Source organism: Balaenoptera acutorostrata, chromosome 19, assembly GCF_949987535.1.
Source record: "Balaenoptera acutorostrata chromosome 19, mBalAcu1.1, whole genome shotgun sequence".
NCBI lineage: Eukaryota > Metazoa > Chordata > Mammalia > Artiodactyla > Balaenopteridae > Balaenoptera > Balaenoptera acutorostrata.
In genome coordinates, this window is record NC_080082.1 from 59,141,177 (window position 1) to 59,158,293 (window position 17,117).

At 46.9% G+C, this 17,117-nt stretch overlaps 1 protein-coding gene across 1 annotated transcript; it reads left to right on the forward strand.

Annotated features, from left to right (window-relative positions):
• The first annotated feature begins 5,030 nt into the window (after positions 1 to 5,030).
• On the forward strand, positions 5,031 to 15,635 carry DHDH (dihydrodiol dehydrogenase). The gene is given in 9 exon segments (XM_057533730.1): positions 5,031 to 5,081; positions 5,621 to 5,719; positions 6,168 to 6,279; positions 6,955 to 7,106; positions 7,108 to 7,119; positions 9,588 to 9,837; positions 14,036 to 14,163; positions 15,043 to 15,196; positions 15,442 to 15,635. Coding segments are annotated over 9 exon segments (1,068 nt in total). The 3' UTR covers positions 15,552 to 15,635.
• The last annotated feature ends 1,482 nt before the right edge of the window (positions 15,636 to 17,117 follow it).

A 17,117-nucleotide genomic window follows, 5' to 3' on the forward strand; every position in this document is an offset into this window, starting at 1 on the left:
CTCTTTGACCCTTCACAAATGGCGCAGTTATTCTCTCTCGATTGATCTTTCATGTGTCCCCCACCTTCCACCCTGGGCTCCAAGCTCTCAGTTCTAACTGGATCCAGTTTTTTCCCGCGTGGGTTGTTTCTTCTGTCTGGAAGGCCATGTCTCCTTCTCTACCTGGCAAACCTCCATCAAAATCTTTCAAAATGCAGTTCAATCATGACCTCATCTGCCCAGGCTTCCCTGGTCCTCAGGTTGGGCTAGGAGGACCCTCCACCCTGGCCTCTATACTAGCGTTTCCACCATTATGACATACATCATCCAGGATTGAGACGGTTGGAACTGTGTATTAGTTTCCAATTGCTGCCACAACTGAGGTATCACAAACGTAATGGTTTAAAACATAAATGTATTATCTTACAGCTCTGGAGGTCAGAAGTATAAAATGGTCTTGTTTGGTTAATATCAAGGTGTCTGCAGGGCTATATTCCTTCTGGAGCTTCTAGGGGAGAATCTCTTTCCTTGCTTTTTCCAGCTTTTACAGGCTGCCTGCATTCCTTGGCTCCTGGCCCCTTCCTCCATCATCAAAGCCAGCAGAGTAGCATTTAAAAATCTCTCCCTGAGACTTCCCTGGTGGCGCAGTGGTTAAGAATCAGCCTGCCAATGCAGGGGACACGGGTTCAAGCCCTGGTCCAGGAAGATCCCACATGCCGCGGAGCAGCTAAGCCCATGCACCACAGCTACTGAGCCTGTGCTCTAGAGCCCACAAGCCACAACTACTGAGCCCGCGTGCCACAACTACTGAAGCCCGTGCGCCTAGAGCCCATGCTCCGCAACAAGAGAAGCCACCACACTGAGAAGCCCACGCACTGCAATGAAGAGTAGCCTCGCCGCAACTAGAGAAACCCTGCGCGCAGCAACGAAGACCCAAAGCAGCCAAATAATTAATTAATTCATTAATCTAAAAAAAAAAAAACCTCTCCCTTACTCTGTTTCCTTGTCACATCTCCTTCTCTGATTCTGACCTTCCTCTCTCCCTCTCATCAGGACATTTGTATTTATATTGAGCCCACCAGATAATCCAGGATAATCTCCCCATCTCAAGATTCTTAACTTAATCGCATCTTCAGTTAAGACCATTTTACCATGTAAGGTCACATATCCACAGGTTCTGGTGACTAGTAAGTGGACATCTTTGGGAGGGGGCGTTTTGGTTTTTCTTTGAATATTTATTTATTTATTTAGGCTGTGCTGGGTCTTCGTTGCGGCATGTGGGCTTCTTAGTTGCAGCATGCCCGTGGGATCTAGTTCCCTGACCAGGGATTGAACCAGCCCCCTGCATTGGGAGCGCGGAGTCTTACCCACTGGACCACCAGGGAAGTCCCTGGGAGGGGGCGTTATTATGCCTACCACAGACTGTGTCTCTTTCCGCCACCAGAGGGGGGCAGGGAGTGGAGTGAGGTTCATCTCTGGTCCCCAGCATTGCCCAGCACATGGCCCTGTCAGGAGTAGAAACGTTTGCAGAATGAATATAGGAGTCATGCCGATGGTCAGTGCCACAACCAGAAGCTGCCTAAATTAGAGGACGCCCCATTCCTTCGGGTCCTCTCCGAGCGAGCCCTTCAAGACATCTCTCCCGCCAGCTTCCCCAGCCCCATCTTCCATCACACTCACCCGCCATCTTTCTTCTTCAGCCATGCTGGCCTTTTTTCAGTTCTTAGAACATATGGAGCTCTTTCCCACCTCAGAGCCCTTGATCATGCCATTCTCTCTGCTGCTGTTCCCCACACTATCAACCCCCCTGGACTGATTGATAGCTCCATGAGGACAGAGAAAGCATCTGTCCCATTTCAGATGTGTCCCATCTAATCTGGCACAGATTAGATGCCCAGTATTTGTGCTCTGTGGGGAGGACTGTCTGTTGAATGGCCCTGGAAGCTCTTTCTGGAATTCCTGGCTATGGGCTGCCTGGGATAGGGCCTTCCCCTCTCCCTGTGATTTCAATTTTCTTCGAAGGTCTCTAAACGGTGTTGCCAGCAAGTCCTGGAGAGTGTTGGCACCCAGACTAACACAATTTGGTACCCAAGCTCAGAGTGGATTTGCCACATTTCCAACATCATCGTTTTGCTTGTCTCTTTAAAAGACTAAGAGAGCTAGGCAGTGGGGGACTTTTCTTAGAGTACAGTCCCACAGCAAGGCTACCTGAGCCCCAGTCAAGCAGCCCTTGCCAGAAGACATCCAGAGAACGGGCTCCTGTATATTCACTGAACTTCTGCTTCTAAATTCCACTTCACGTTCTATGCCCTCTGTTAATTCCCTGGCTCTCACTTCGGGTTCCAGAATTGCTGTCACATGCTTAAACCCCGTGATCTGCCTCCCTGGCATGGAAGGTGCCTGATCCACTGAGCAGAGGATTCCCGTCCCGGGTCAGTGACTTTCCTTATTTAATTATGAGTTAAATCAAATGTAGCGGACACAGTTCAGTGCGTGGACTCTGGGGCTACACTGGTCGTGCTTCAATCCAGCGCTTCCGCTTGCTAGGTGTGTGACTTCCGGCAAGGTTCTTGACCACTCTGTGCCTCAGTTTCCTCATCTGCAAAACGGGGCGAATAACAGGGCCTGCTTCAGAAGGCTGTTGTGAGGATTATATGAGTTAATATTCAGGAAGCCTTTAGAACAGAGGCAGGCATAGATGACCCCACATAAGAGCTTTGCTGAATAGATTCCCAGGCAAATAAAAGCATAGAGAAAAGTCTAGAGAAAAATTATAGACACCCTTGGACATACTGCCCAGATTCATCAAGCCTTAACCTATTGCCAAAATGCTTCAGATTTCTTTTCTTATGACACAGAATGTTACAGGTAGCGTTGAAGCTCCCTATGGCCCTTCCGCAACCACACCCTCTTTCTGGCTTCAGAGAAAACCACTGCTCCTGAAGTTGGAGTTTTTCATTCCCATAAATGTTTCCAGTTCTTTATTAAACAGGAATATACCTATGAACAATGCACGTTACTCTGATACATGTTTCTAAAGTTCACATGAAAGAACTATATCCCTGTGACATCACTTGGTTGTTTTGTTTTGTTTTGTTTTGCTTTGTTTTTAACCAAGTTTAAGTTTTCCAGATTCCATGAAAACAGTGTGAAATTAGTCCCCATCCAGTTTCCTTGTTACATGGTATCCTGTTGTTAGAATTTACCACAGTTTATTCATCCATTTTTCCACTGATGGCTGTTCCCAATTTTGAGCGATCACACCCAACGCTGCGATAAACGTTCATACACATGTCTTTTCAGGCACAGGGTTGAGAGTTTCACAAGGATTTATATCTTCTACCCAGGATAGAAATCGCTAGACCACGACATACTGCAGATTTTCTACTTTACTGGATATTGCAAATGACTCTTCTGGGGACCCGAACTCACTGCCAACAAATTTCAATTATGACTTTTTATTTTAAAGTCTTTTAAGAAGTTGCAAATAGTACAGAGAGTTCCTTTGTACCCTACACCCAGCTTCCCCCTACACACCATGATGATATCATAGGTAACCATTATATATCCTCGAAACCAGGAGTTGATATTGCTATATTATTGATATCGATATTGTTACATTATTCAATCAGGTACAGACCTGATTCAGATTTCAGCACTTGAAATTTTTACACGGATTTACACGCACTTGAAAATTTTTGTATGTGTAGAGTTCTATGAAATTTTATCACATGCGAAGATTCTCATATCCATCGTCACAATCAGGATACAGAACTGTTCCATCCCCACAAAGAAACTCTCTCGTGTTACCCCTTAATTGCACCATCCCCCAAACCCTAATCCCTGGCTGTTCTCATTGGTCTGTTCTCCATCACTATAATGTTGTCACTTCGAGAATCTTACATAAATGGAATCGTACAGGATGCAACCTTTGGAGATGGACTTTTCTCACTCAGGAAAATGCCCTTGAGATCCATCCAAGTTGTTGTTCCTATAATTGTTCATTCCATCTCATTGTATCTATGTACCAGTTTGCTTATCTGGCCAGTTAAAGGATATTTGGGCCTTTTCAGCTTTGAACTGTTACAGATAAAGCTGCTATGTACATCTGTGTACAGGTTTTGTGTGAATGTTAAGCTTTTACCTCTCTAGGATAAATACCCAGGAGCACCCATTTTTTAAAATGTCTTTTTTCCTTTTCTTCACAGTAGTGATATTGTGTCCTTGGTGCAATCCATTAATATTTTTACTCAGCAGTTTGTGTGATTCCCTGTGTGAAACTCAGATCTTAATTAAATGTCTACAAGGGAAATTGACTCATTTGCTGTGGGTGAAGTTGGCTGGCTTTTGCCAATTAACTTAGACAATAATCATTTGCTATGTTTTACACAATAGACCCCAGAGCTCAGTTAATCCTTTTAACTCTATATAGGTAGATGCTGGTGTTTTTTTTTTTAATTGAAGTATAGTTGATTTACAATGTTGTGTTAATTTCTGCCACACAGCAAAGTGGCTCAGTTATACACATATATACGTTGTTTTTTGGGGTTTTTTTTTTTGGCTGTCTTGGGTCTTCGTTACTGTGCGCGGGCTTCTCATTGTCGTGGCTTCTCTTGTTGCGGAGCACGGGCTCCAGGCGCACAGGCTTCAGTAGTTGTGGCACACAGGCTCAGTAGTTGTGGCGTGCAGGCTCAGTAGTTGTGGCACACGGGTTTAGTTGCTCTGCGGCATGTGGGATCTTCCCAGACCAGGGCTCAAACCCGTGACCCTTGCATTGGCAGGCGGATTCTTAACCACTGCGCCACCAGGGAAGCCCTACACGTTCTTTTTTGTATTCTTTTCCGTTATGGTTTATCCCAGGATATTGAATATAGTTCCCCGTGCTATACAGTAGGACCCTGTTGTGGTAGATGCTATCGTGATCACCATTTTCCGGAATAGAAAATTGAGGCTCAGAGAGGGAAACCCCTTGTGCAAAGCAATACAGCCAAGAAGTGGCAAGGAGAGGTTTGCAACCCTTCAGCCTGGCTCCAGGGCTCTTAAGAAGCAGTATGGCGATTTCTCTGGAAGCAGCCAACCTGAAGGTCTTCGCGTTCCTAGCTGTGAGACCTCGAAAAAATGAGCATAGTTCTCTGGGTCTGTTTCTACGTCTGTAAATAGAACCTCATTCGCAGGTTTGTGGTGAGAAATTAGGGATGGGGAAAGTAAAGCACGGAGGTGGGGGCCTGAGCTACCACAGGCGTTCTATAAATATTAATAAATATTGGTAAAAACTAGTAAAAATACTAGCTTTGGTATTACTATCCTCTCTCTCTCTCTCTCTCTCTCTGGACAATTCCTATGGTTTCAAGGGTCGAAGTTGACAAGAAAGCCCCGCCCCTTTGTCACGTGCCGCGACAACTCCCCAAGTGTTTCTGCCCCTCACCCCCATTAGGCGGAGCCAACGGTGCGCTCTTCCAGTGGGGACGCTAGAATTAAATAACCTCCTTCTTTGCATTGGGCCTGGAGGAGCGCACAGGCCCCGTGGCCAATGAGGAGCGGCCTAGGAGCGATGGGGGCAGAGAAAAGGGCCACGCCCTCGCTGAGCGTGGCATCAAGTCTTTAACTCTCCGCGCGAAGGTAGGGGCCTTTGGGACTCCAGGTTGCGGAGCTGGCGCTTCGCTGGGGCATTGTGTCATCTGGCCTTATCTCCAGCGACTTCACGACGGTGCTGCGGACCCTGCCTCGCTCTGGGCACCACGTCCGCCCTCCCTCCGGAGTCCAGGGGAAACGCGGGCGGGGGGTCGGGGGGTATTCCAGGGTCTGAGGGAGGAGGGAACTAGGGTTCTGGACTTCTTAGTCCCCAAGGCAGTGAAACAACCTCAAATTCCGTACTCACTTCTTTATCCCATTCTGTCTTTTAACCACACGAATTCCGTGAGGTTTGGGAGGGTCTTGATCTGATTTGCTGTGAAAAGAAGAAATTTAGATATTAAGGGGTTTAATAATCGCTTGCCCCAGATCTGTCTTTCCCAAGACCCAAGTGTCCAGCCCCCGGTCACCTCATCCCCCAGGACTACATTCCCCCTGCCCCGTCTTCGTGGATGTAATTTCTCCCTAACCCGAGGCCTTCTCCATCACCTCCCTCCCATCCACCTGTCTTCCACACCTGCCCCAGCCCCTCAAGTATGACGCAGGCGCCCCTCCAGGTGGTGGCGGTAGCGGCCCGTGACCTGAGCCGGGCGAAGGAGTTTGCGAGGAAACACGACCTCCCCAAGGCCTACGGATCCTATGAGGAGCTGGCCAAGGACCCGAACGTGGGTGAGTGGGGAGGGCCGCGGGGGGCCACCGGGGGCGCTGCCTTCAGGCTGCTCCGTAGGAGATGCAAGGCTCTGCGGGATGAGCCAATCCCTCTGGGCTCCTGGAAGGACTTCGGGCTGGTAGGCAGAGCGATAGGAACCGGTTTCTTCGTCCAGCGTGAAATTGCGATTAGGGGCCACACCTCCGCGGTAAAGGCAGGGTTGAATTTCTGAGGGAGGCCTTTCAGGCTTTAAATATGACCTGTGGCCCGGGCTTCTGCGTTCCAGAGTAGCCTGGATGGAGAGGCAGGACAGTGTAGTTGGACAACAGCCCAGCTCTGGAGTCAGGCTGCCTGAACTGGCTTTTCCCTCTTCCGCTTGCCCTTCTCAGTTTCCTCATTTGTGAAACGGGCAAAATAATCATCTCTACTTCTTGGTGGTGTTGTGAGGATCATATGATTGAATACGATAATTTCAGAAGGCTGGAAATAATCTGAAGGAAACAGAGTGATGGTAGAGAATGGTTAGCTCCGTCCTAATGGAAGGCTAGGGTTTCACCACCGCGGTAGGACTTCGTCCCTGCTTGGAGGGACTTGGGTTCCCGGATGCTGGGGGCGGGGCCTCTAAATGGTGGGCGGTACCGGAGGTCTCAGTGCGCGGGGCTACCGATCTCTTTTCCTCTTTCCTCCCGCCTTAGAGGTGGCCTGCATTGGCACCCAACACCCCCAGCACAAGGCCGCGGTGCTGCTTTGCCTAGCAGCGGGCAAGGCTGTGCCGTGCGAGAAGCCCATGGGCGTGAACGCCGCGGAAGTGCACGAAGTGGTTCCTGAGGCCAGATCCCGAGGCCTAATTCCTTATGGAGGTGAGGGTGGCGGGAACCTTCCAACACACAACATAGCGCCACTTGCCATTACTAAACGTGGTTGTCGGTGGACATTTTTGGAGGAATACAAGGGTGGGCTGCCAAGAGTTAAGATGTCCACACAATGAAACGGGGTCCTTGCATTTGTTAAGATGCAGTTGAGCTATGTCATGGAATCGACTAGCAACATCTCCCATGTGTGGAAGTCATTGCTTTTGGCCCTTAGCAAACACGGCCACGTGGAGGATCCTTTGTCAGCCTTTCAGAAAAAGATGTCGATAGTGAAAGTGGCACAAAATGGCAATGGGCTTAGTTTGGGTGGATTTACAGAGACAGAGATCAGAAGTACCAAGGAATCCCCTACCAACCCTCAATGTCAAGCTACCTTTGTTTTTGCCCTTATCAGACTTAGCTACCTATAGCCAAAATGTCTTGACATCTTGCAGATTGCCAGTAATTAAAATGGCCACCAAACAGCAATGGATAGTGCCAGCAATTAAGATGGCCACCATATGACACCCGCCACCACCAACCACCCCCCCGCAAGTTGTTTTCACGTTAAGGAGTCTTATGGTTCTTAAATACTTTGCTATAGGCTCTGCTGGTAGTCACAATGGCTGCCTCTTACTTCCCCATGTCCTATCTAGCTGTCAAATGACCAATATTGCTGAGCCTCCCAGTCTGCAAAGTTCCACATGCCCAAGAAGTAGTCAAGATGTCAGTTTCAAAATTCTGTGAGTTTATTGCTTCCTCATTTTTATTGGCACCTAATGTGTGCCAGATCCAATCCTAGGAACTGGGAACTCATAATGTGTAAGACACAGGCTTAGTTTTCAAGGAGCTCAAGCTCTTATGGTCATGGAAATGGGCAATCCCAATGCCCACTTGCATGGACTTTCATGGACATAGGACTGAGGAGTTGACAGAGCACAGAGGCCCTGGCCTAGCCTGGGTGATGGTCAAGGAGGTTTCCTGCGGGTAGGGACTGACCTGTGCCTTAAAGGGAAAGTAAATTGCATAGGTAAATAGGTCAGAGAGGGAAAGCAGAGTTAAAACTTAAAGAAAACAAGAATGGACAGATTTCATGTTCTTAGTATGAAATTTATCTTGGACAGGTCAAAATTTCTGGCTTTAGAGTCAGAGGACTCTAGACTCCAGTTCCCCAGTTCCTAGCTCTGTGACCTTGGGCAAGTAATTTGATTCAACTGAGCCTCAGTTTTCTCATCTATAAAATGGACCTAATGATAGCTATGTGGCAGGGATGTTGGGAGGAGTCATTATGCAAAGCATGTACCTATTGTCTTGCTCAAAATATATACCCAATAAATGGGAGCTGAATCTAGGCAATGGAGAACGATGGAAGGGGACTGGTCAGAGGTGAGACAGGGTCAGCTCTAGGAGAAGGAAAGATCCCTCTGGGCTATGTAGGGGTTGGACTGGAGGGGAGAGACTGGGAGTGTTAGTTTGCTAGGGCTGCCATAACAAAGTGCCATCACAGACTGGGTGGCTTAAGCCACAGAGATTTATTTTCTCACTCTTCTGGGGAGTTCTCTGGTGGCTTAGTGGTTAGGATTCCGGGCTTTCACTGCTGTGGCCCAGGTTCAATCCCTGGCAGGGGAACTGAGATCCAATAAGCCTCGCGGCACAGCCAAAAAAAATTTTTTTTAATTTTTAAATTAAATTTTAAAAACTTTTCAATTTAAAAATAAAATAAAATTTTAAAAAACAAATAAAATATTTTCTCACACTCTGGAGGCTAGATGTCTGAGATCAAGGTGTCAGCAGGGTTGGTTCCTCCTGAGGCCTCTCTCCTTGGCTTGTAGATGGCGGTCTCCTCCCTGTGTCTTCACATGGTCTTCCCTCTGTGCATATTTGTGTCCTAATTTCCTCTTCTTATAAGGACACCAGTCTAATTGGATGAGGGCCCGCCTTAATGACCTCATTTTAACTTAATTACCTCTTCAAAAACCCCATCTCCGGGGACTTCCCAGGCAGTCCAGGGGTTAAGACTCCGTGCTTCCACTGCAGGGGGCATGGGTTCGAACCCTCGTCGGGGAACTAAGATCCCACATGCCATGCGGTGCGGCCAAAAAATAAAAATTTCCAAATACACTCACATTGGGAGGTACTGGGGGGTTCGGGCCTCAACATGAATTTGGTGGGGACACAATTCAACCCATAACATTGGGAGACTGGTGTAATGGTCCAGATGAGAAAGGAAAGGCCGGCGTTGGGGCTATGGGAGTGGAGAGGAGAGAAGAGGGCAGAGAGTGTCAGGGGCGGGACATAACTTGGGGACTGATGGGCTGCAGAAGGAAGAGGGAGGGGTCTTGTTTGGAGACTGGGGAGCAGCGGGTACCCCCTCAAGATTGGGCCCTCGAAAGGAGAAGAACTGATTGGTTAACTCCTGGGTCCTGACCCCTTTCTTCCCTTTCTGCATTCTGCTTTCTTCCCTCTGTTGTCTGCAGGCCATCTGGACCCACTTCTTTCCTGCTGTAGAGGCTCTGAGGTCTGTTCCGGCCCAGGGAACTCTGGGGGACCTTCGGGTGGTTCGGGCAGAATTTGGGAAGAATCTCACCCATGTACACCAGGCCATAGACTGGGCCCAGGCTAGAGGTGGCTTGTTAGACATTGGCATCTACTGCCTCCAGTTCATCATTATGGTCTTCGGTGGGCCGAAGCCGGAGAGGATTTAAGCTGTGGGAAGGCGCCATGAAACAGGTACAATCTATCCTGGACTATACGATGGTAATAGGAGTGATCCTGTCTTACTGGGAGTGCTGAGCTGGGAATGTCTCCTCGCCCATGAGAATCAGGTTAGACAGCTGGAGGAGCTTCCCATATGAAGTCAAAGAGGATCAGAGTTGAGAGTGTCGGCAGGCTCTGTGCTGGGATTTTGCTGTGTGTTCTTCGCCAAGGGACACAACATCTCTGAGTCTTAATTAGTTACTGGTAAAATGTCAGTAATAGAGTTATCATAAGGAGTTAATGAAGTAACTTGAGGCAAATGGCAAGCAGTTAGTAATTATTATTTTTTGAATTTGTCTCAGACTTTGCTGCATAACAAACTACCCCAGAACTTAGTGACCTTAAATAACAATCATTTATTAGTTTGTGATTCTGTGGGTTGGCAACTTAGGCTGGGCTCAGCTTGGGTGGTTCTTCTGCTGGTCTTAGTCATGTAGCTGCAGTCAGCTGGCTGTTTCACTGGAGTTGGATGGTCTAGGACGGCCTCACTATGTCTTGCAGGTACTGGTTATTGTGTGGGGAGTCTTGGTTCTCCTCCACGTGGCCTCTCCAGCTGGCTAGCTCAGGTTCATTCACATTGTGGGCTCAGAGTTCCAGGCGTAACAAAAAGAAGGCAGGCCTCAATGTGCAAGCACTTTTCAAACCTTTATTTGTACCATATTTGCCACTGTTCCATGGCCCAAAGTCAGCTCAGATTTCAGAGGTGGGCAAATAGACTTTACCTCTTGATGGAAGGAGCTACCACAAAGGGGCACTCATAGAGGAGTAAGAGGAATTACTGTTTTCATCTTTGCAAACAGTACCACAGAAGGCAATGGATAACCAGGAAAATAATACATGGGATCAAGGTCACTCTTCAGAAAAACTGTCTCAGGAGATTGGTTCAAGATGGCAGAGTAGAAGGACGTGCGCTCACTCCCTCTTGTGAGAGCACCGGAATCACAACTAACTGCTGAACAATCATTGACAGGAAGACACTGGAACTCACCAAAAAAGATACCCCACATCCAAAGACAAAGGAGAAGCCACAATGAGACAGTAGGAGGGGCGCAATCACAATAAAATCAAATCCCGTAACTGCTGGGTGGGTGACTCACAAACTGGAGAACACTTATACCACCGAAGTCCACGCACTGGAGTGAAGGTTCTGAGCCCCACATCAGGCTTCCCAACCTGGGGGTCCGGCAACAGGAGGAGGAATTCCTAGAGAATCAGACTTTGAAGCCTAGCGGGATTTGATTGCAGGACTTCGACAGGACTGGGGGAAACAGAGACTCCACTCCTGAAGGGCACACACAAAGTAGTGTGCACATCGGGACCCAGGGGAAGGAGCAGTGACCCCATAGGAGACTGAACCAGACCTACCTGCTAGTGTTGGAGGGTCTCCTGCAGAGGTGGGGGGTGGCTGTGGCTCACCGTGGGGACAAGGACACTGGCAGCAGAAGTTCTGGGAACGGACTTCCCTGGTGGCGCAGTGGTTAAGAATCTGCCTGCAAATGCAGGGGACATGGGTTCGAGCCCTGGTCCGGGAAGATCCCACATGCCGTGGAGCAACTAAGCCCGTGTGCCACAACTACTGAGCCCGCGTGCCACAACTACTGAAGCCTGCATGCCTAGAGCCTATGCTCCGCAACAAGAGAAGCCACAGCAATGAGAAACCCATGCAAAGGAGAGTAGCCCCCGCTCGCCACAACTAGAGAAAGCCGGCACACAGCAACAAAGACCCAACGCAACCAAAAATAAATAAAATGAATAAATTTATTTAAAAATATATATATATATATATAAACTCAAAATGGATTAGAGACCTAAATGTAAGACCAGACACTATAAAACTCTTAGAGGAAAACATAGGAAGAACACTCTTTGATATAAATCACAGCAAGATCTTTTTTGATCCACCTCCTAGAGTAATGGAAATAAAAACAAAAATAAACAAATGGGACCTAATGAAACTTAAAAACTTTTGCAAAGCAAAGGAAACTACAAACAAGACGAAAAGACAACCCTCAGAACGGGAGAAAATATTTGCAAACGAATCAACGGACAAAGGATTAATCTCCAAAATATATAAACAGCTCATGCAGCTCAATATTAAAAAAACAAACAACCCAATCAAAAAATGGGCAGAAGACCTAAATAGACATTTCTCCAAAGAAGACATACAGACGGCCACGAAGCACATGAAAAGCTGCTCAACATCACTAATTATTAGAGAAATGCAAATCAAAACTACAATGAGGTATCACCTCACACCAGTTAGAATGGGCATCATCAGAAAATCTACAAACAACAAATGCTGGAGAGGGTGTGGAGAAAAGGGAACCCTCTTGCACTGTTGGTGGGAATGTAAATTGATACAGCCACTATGGAGAACAGTATGGAGCTTCCTTACAAAACTAAAAATAGAATTACCATATGACCCAGCAATCCCACTACTGAGCATATACCCAGAGAAAACCATAATTCAAAAAGACACATGCACCCCAATGTTCATTGAAACGCTATTTACAATAGCCAGGTCATGGAAACAACCTAAATACCCATTGACAGACGAATGGATTAAAAGATGTGGTACATATATACAATGGAATATTACTCAGCCATAAAAAGGAACGAAATTGGGTCATTTGTAGAGACGTGGATGGATCTAGAGACTGTCATACAGAATGAAGTCAGAAAGAGAAAAACAAATATCGTATATTAACACGTGTATGTGGAGCCTAGAAAAATGGTACAGATGAACCGGTTTGCAGGGCAGAAGTTGAGACACAGATGTAGAGAACAAACGTATGGACACCAAGGGGGGAAAGTGGTGGGGGGGTGGGGTTGGTGGTGTGATGAATTGGGAGATTGGGATTGACATGTATACACAAATATGTATAAAATGGATAACTAATAAGAACCTGCTGGTTAAAAAAATAAATAAAATAAAATTCAAAACAAATTGGCCAATTTCTAGACTAAATAGTAGCTATAACAGATCCCATTTGTCATGTGCTACCTCTGCATTAGGGTTATTATAGATATGATCTCCCTAATATATTTAGGTTGTCCCCATTTTACAGATGAGGAAACTGAGGTGCAGAGAGGGAAAGTGACTTATCCAAGCTTATACAGCAGATCCAGGATAAGAACTTGGGCTTATCTGAAATCAAAGAGAGCTGAGTCACTAGGTTCCTCCATCTGTGGCCTGCCTGATGTGTTCCAGAACCAGGCTAGTAATTTTCCTGCTGTGTTAACTAATGCTTACATATCACTTATTGTAATTTAAATAGCCTTCTAAGTACTTTGTGCATTTTATATCATTTAATATAATACTTGTAACGGACCTATGAGGCAGGTTCTGTTATTATCCCCATTTTAGAGATGAGGAAACTGATTCTCACAAATGAGGCTCAGAGAGGTGAAGTCTCTCTCTTTTTTTTTCTTTTAGCATATTTTTGTTTATTTATTTTGTTTTGATAACAGTTTTACTGTGATATAATTCACATACCATACAATTTATTCATTTAAAGGGTATAATTCTGTGGCCTTAGTACAGTCACAGTTGTGCATTTGTCACCATAATCAATTTTATTTTTCTTAATTAATTTTTATTGAAGTATGGTTGATTTACAATGTTGTGTTAGTTTCAGGAGTACAGCAAAGTGATTCAGTTATACATATACAAATATCCATTCTTTTTTAGATTCTTTTCCCATATAGGTCACTACAGAGTATGGAGTTCCCTGTGCTATACAGTAGGTTCTTATTAGTTACCTATTTTATATATAGTAGTGTGTATATGTCAATCCCAATCTCCCAGTTTATCCCTCCCCCCACCATAATCAATTTTAGAATATTTTCATTACTCAAAAAAAAAAAAAACACCCCACATCCAATTCTCCCATCCCCCTGGGCCCTAACCAACCACAAATCTACTTTCTGGCTCTATGGATTTGCCAAATATTAGACATTTCACACAAATGGAATCCTGCAATATGTGACTTTTGTGTCTGGCTTCTTTCATTTAACCTAAGTGTTTTCAGTGTTCATCCATGTGGTAGGACACATCACTGCTTCTGGCTTCACTCTCTTTCATTGCCATATTAGAGATGAGGTCTCTTGCCCAAGGTTCCACAGGCAGGATTTGACGCCAGGCTTGCCCCCATCCGGTGCCTTCCCCCGGGTGTGGACGACACTGTCACTGTGCTACTCCAGTACCCAGGAGGGGTCTACGGCAGCTTCACCTGCAGCATCACTGCCCAGCTCTCCAGTATGGTCTCTGTGAGCGGTACCAAGGGCATGGCCCAGGTGAGACATGATTGGCCGAGCTGGGATGGGCCCAAGTACTGGGAACCATGGCCCTTAGCAAGAGGAGTAGGCCAGTCGTGCCTGTTGGAGCTGGATAGGGACTGAACCGGCCTCTTTCCACACCACTGCTAAGGAATCCATCCTCAACCACCAGGCCATGGGATGGGGTTTGGACCTCCAGGCTCCTTCCTGAGGGTGAACCCATTGGTCTGTCAAAAGTCCTTAGTCCTTTCTTAGGAGAAACCAGTTCTTATCAACCATCCTCTGAGAACAGCTCTAATCTTTGGAATTGCTTTCAGGACAGGATATGGGCATTATCAAAGAGTGGCTTCATGGGACTTCCTGGAGCCATGTTGCTAGAAAGAAATTCTATTCTCAGCAGAAGAATTTGAACCTTGCCCCAAACTTGAACTGCAGAATTTGCCCCAGTTGTATCTCTATATTTCCATTTTGACTCTGACTTGGGTATGGGAATAATTTAGGCTTCCCCAGGGCTAAAACAAAAACAAGTTTCCTAGTGGATAAGAAGGTGATGGGTTGTCTAAGCCTCCTCCTTGCAAAGGGGATTCCAGTTGCAAAGATAGGCTATCTACAGATGCAAAGATAGGCTATCTCCACGAGGCCTGAGCATAGGGTTAAAGAGGGGTTTGTTCCTGGGGAAATGGACAGACAATACAGGCTTGTAGTGTGGCAACCTTGATGCTAAGGGTTAATCCCCCAGCAACCAGGGCAGGGGTTGGGGTTGGGGACCCAAACCTCCCCGAGGATGGAGGGTGATCAGCCCTTAGCTGATGAGAGGGAGGCTCCTGAGCAGCCCCAAGAGGAGACCCTGCAGCCCTGTTGCTGAGGGCAGTAGGACCACCTCTTATCTCCCCTCAGATCCTCGACCCCTGCTGGTGTCCAACAGAGCTGGTGGTGAAGGGGGAGCGTATGGAGTTCCCATTGCCCCCAGCCCCAGGCAAGGAGTTCAATTTTACAAATGGAATGGGCGTGAGTTATGAGGCCAAGCACGTCCAGGAATGCCTGCAGAAGGGTAAGGATGTGGAGGACGGGGTGGGAGGGTGGCAGGGTGGCAGGGCAAGCCCGGTAGGGGAGATGGATATCTTCCCCACCCCTCAGCCGCTCAAGCAACTGTTTAGAACTACATCTCCCAGGAACCTCTGCGGCATCCATATGCCTGAACCATGTATTTCTGTGCCTCATGGGATTCTCGGAATTGTAGTTCTTTTGGTCTTCGGGACGTGAGTAGGAGGGGTCCCTAACTGCACTTTCCCCCAGGCCTGAAGGAAAGTCTTGTGATTCCTCTGGCAGAAAGTGAGCTCCTGGCTGACGTGCTTGAGGAGGTGAGGAAGGCCACTGGAATCACCTTCCCCCAAGACAAACACTGATGTATGTCCTGAACAAATCAAGACATGCTGGGAATTCCCTGGCGGTCCAGCGGTTAGGGCTCCGCGCTTTCACTGCCGAGGGCACGGGTTCAATCCCTGGTTGGGGAACTAAGATCCCACAAGCTGCGCAGCATGGCCAAAAAATAATAATAAAATAAAATAAAAACGTGCTTTCCACAGAGATCTTGGCAGTGGTGGTTTGATGGGAGCTGGAGAGAGCCCACCATCCAAGGGGTCACTAGAGCATAAATTGGGTGGAAGGATGTGCGGGGGCGGGCGGTCAGGATCACATTTCCCACAAGCTCCTGGAGCAGACGTGTGAGCAAATCCACAGTTTGCCTGCCTCAGCCTGTGTGATCTTGGGCAGGGCATAGTATATGGGTAGGAGGTGTCCCTAACTGCACCCTCCCTTAGCCTCTCTCTGCCTTTGTCTCCTCATCAGCAAAGGGGAGTAAATGGAATGGTATATAACAGGCCCTAGCACACAGCAGGTTCTCTATAGATGTTAGCTGACTGGCCCTTCACTTTGAGGTCAGGCCTCCAGAAGCTCCAGGCCTCCATTAAGGTATAGAGAGTCATTTCAACAGGAACGTTCACAAGTATTTCAGTGGCCTTATTGGCAAAGCCAGGGTCATATGCCCCTCTGTGTGGAAAGGGTCGGAGATCATTCCCACCCAAATTACAAGCAGTTGGAGTGGGTGCTTGGCCAACCAATTAGGGTTAACTCTGTGCTCTAGGAAAGATCTAACTTTCATATTTTTCTATAGTAGTGAGAATAGGTTAGGTTATGCTGTAGTAACAAACAACTCCAAATCTCAGCTTAGCATAACAAGGTTTTTTTCTCACTTGTGTTATATATTGACTGAGGGTTCTGGGCTGTATATGTCTGGGACCCAGGCTGACAGAGTCACTACCATCTGGAGTCCTGCCGGTCAAGTGTGGCCAAGGAAGAACACCCTGGAAGCTCTTGTACCAATACTTAAATGTTCTGACACACAAATGACATACATAATCTCTTAGAATTTATTGGCCAAAACTAGTCATGTGACTTGAATGAACCACAGAGAGTCCGGGAAGTTCAATTCTACCACATTCCAGAAGATGGAGATGGATACATTGGGTTTATGACACTAATAACTCTCACTCTGAGCACATAAGCAATTTGGTAGAAATTTCAGAACATTGAGAGATTAGAAATCAGTTAAATGAGTTTTCTATTGTTTGCCTATTCCAAGTCCCATTACACATCATTCAGCTATCACCACAATGTGAAACCATTCAGCCCTCTGCTTGCTTGGTTTCAATCATTTGATCGTGTGGCAGATATGCCTAGATGTCCCCTTAATAATTATTCGCCTCTGATAGGGAAGTTTCACTGGACATATGGCTGCACAGCTAAAGACTACATTTCCCAGGCTCCCTTGCAACCAGTTTCTTGCCATGTAAATGGTTTCTGGCCAGTGGGATGTCTGCAGCATCTGAGATATGGCCTTAAAAGGCAAGGAGGATGACATCCCTTTTAGTCTCTCCCTTCCTGGTGCAGGGATGTGTTGGGCATTGGTGTGT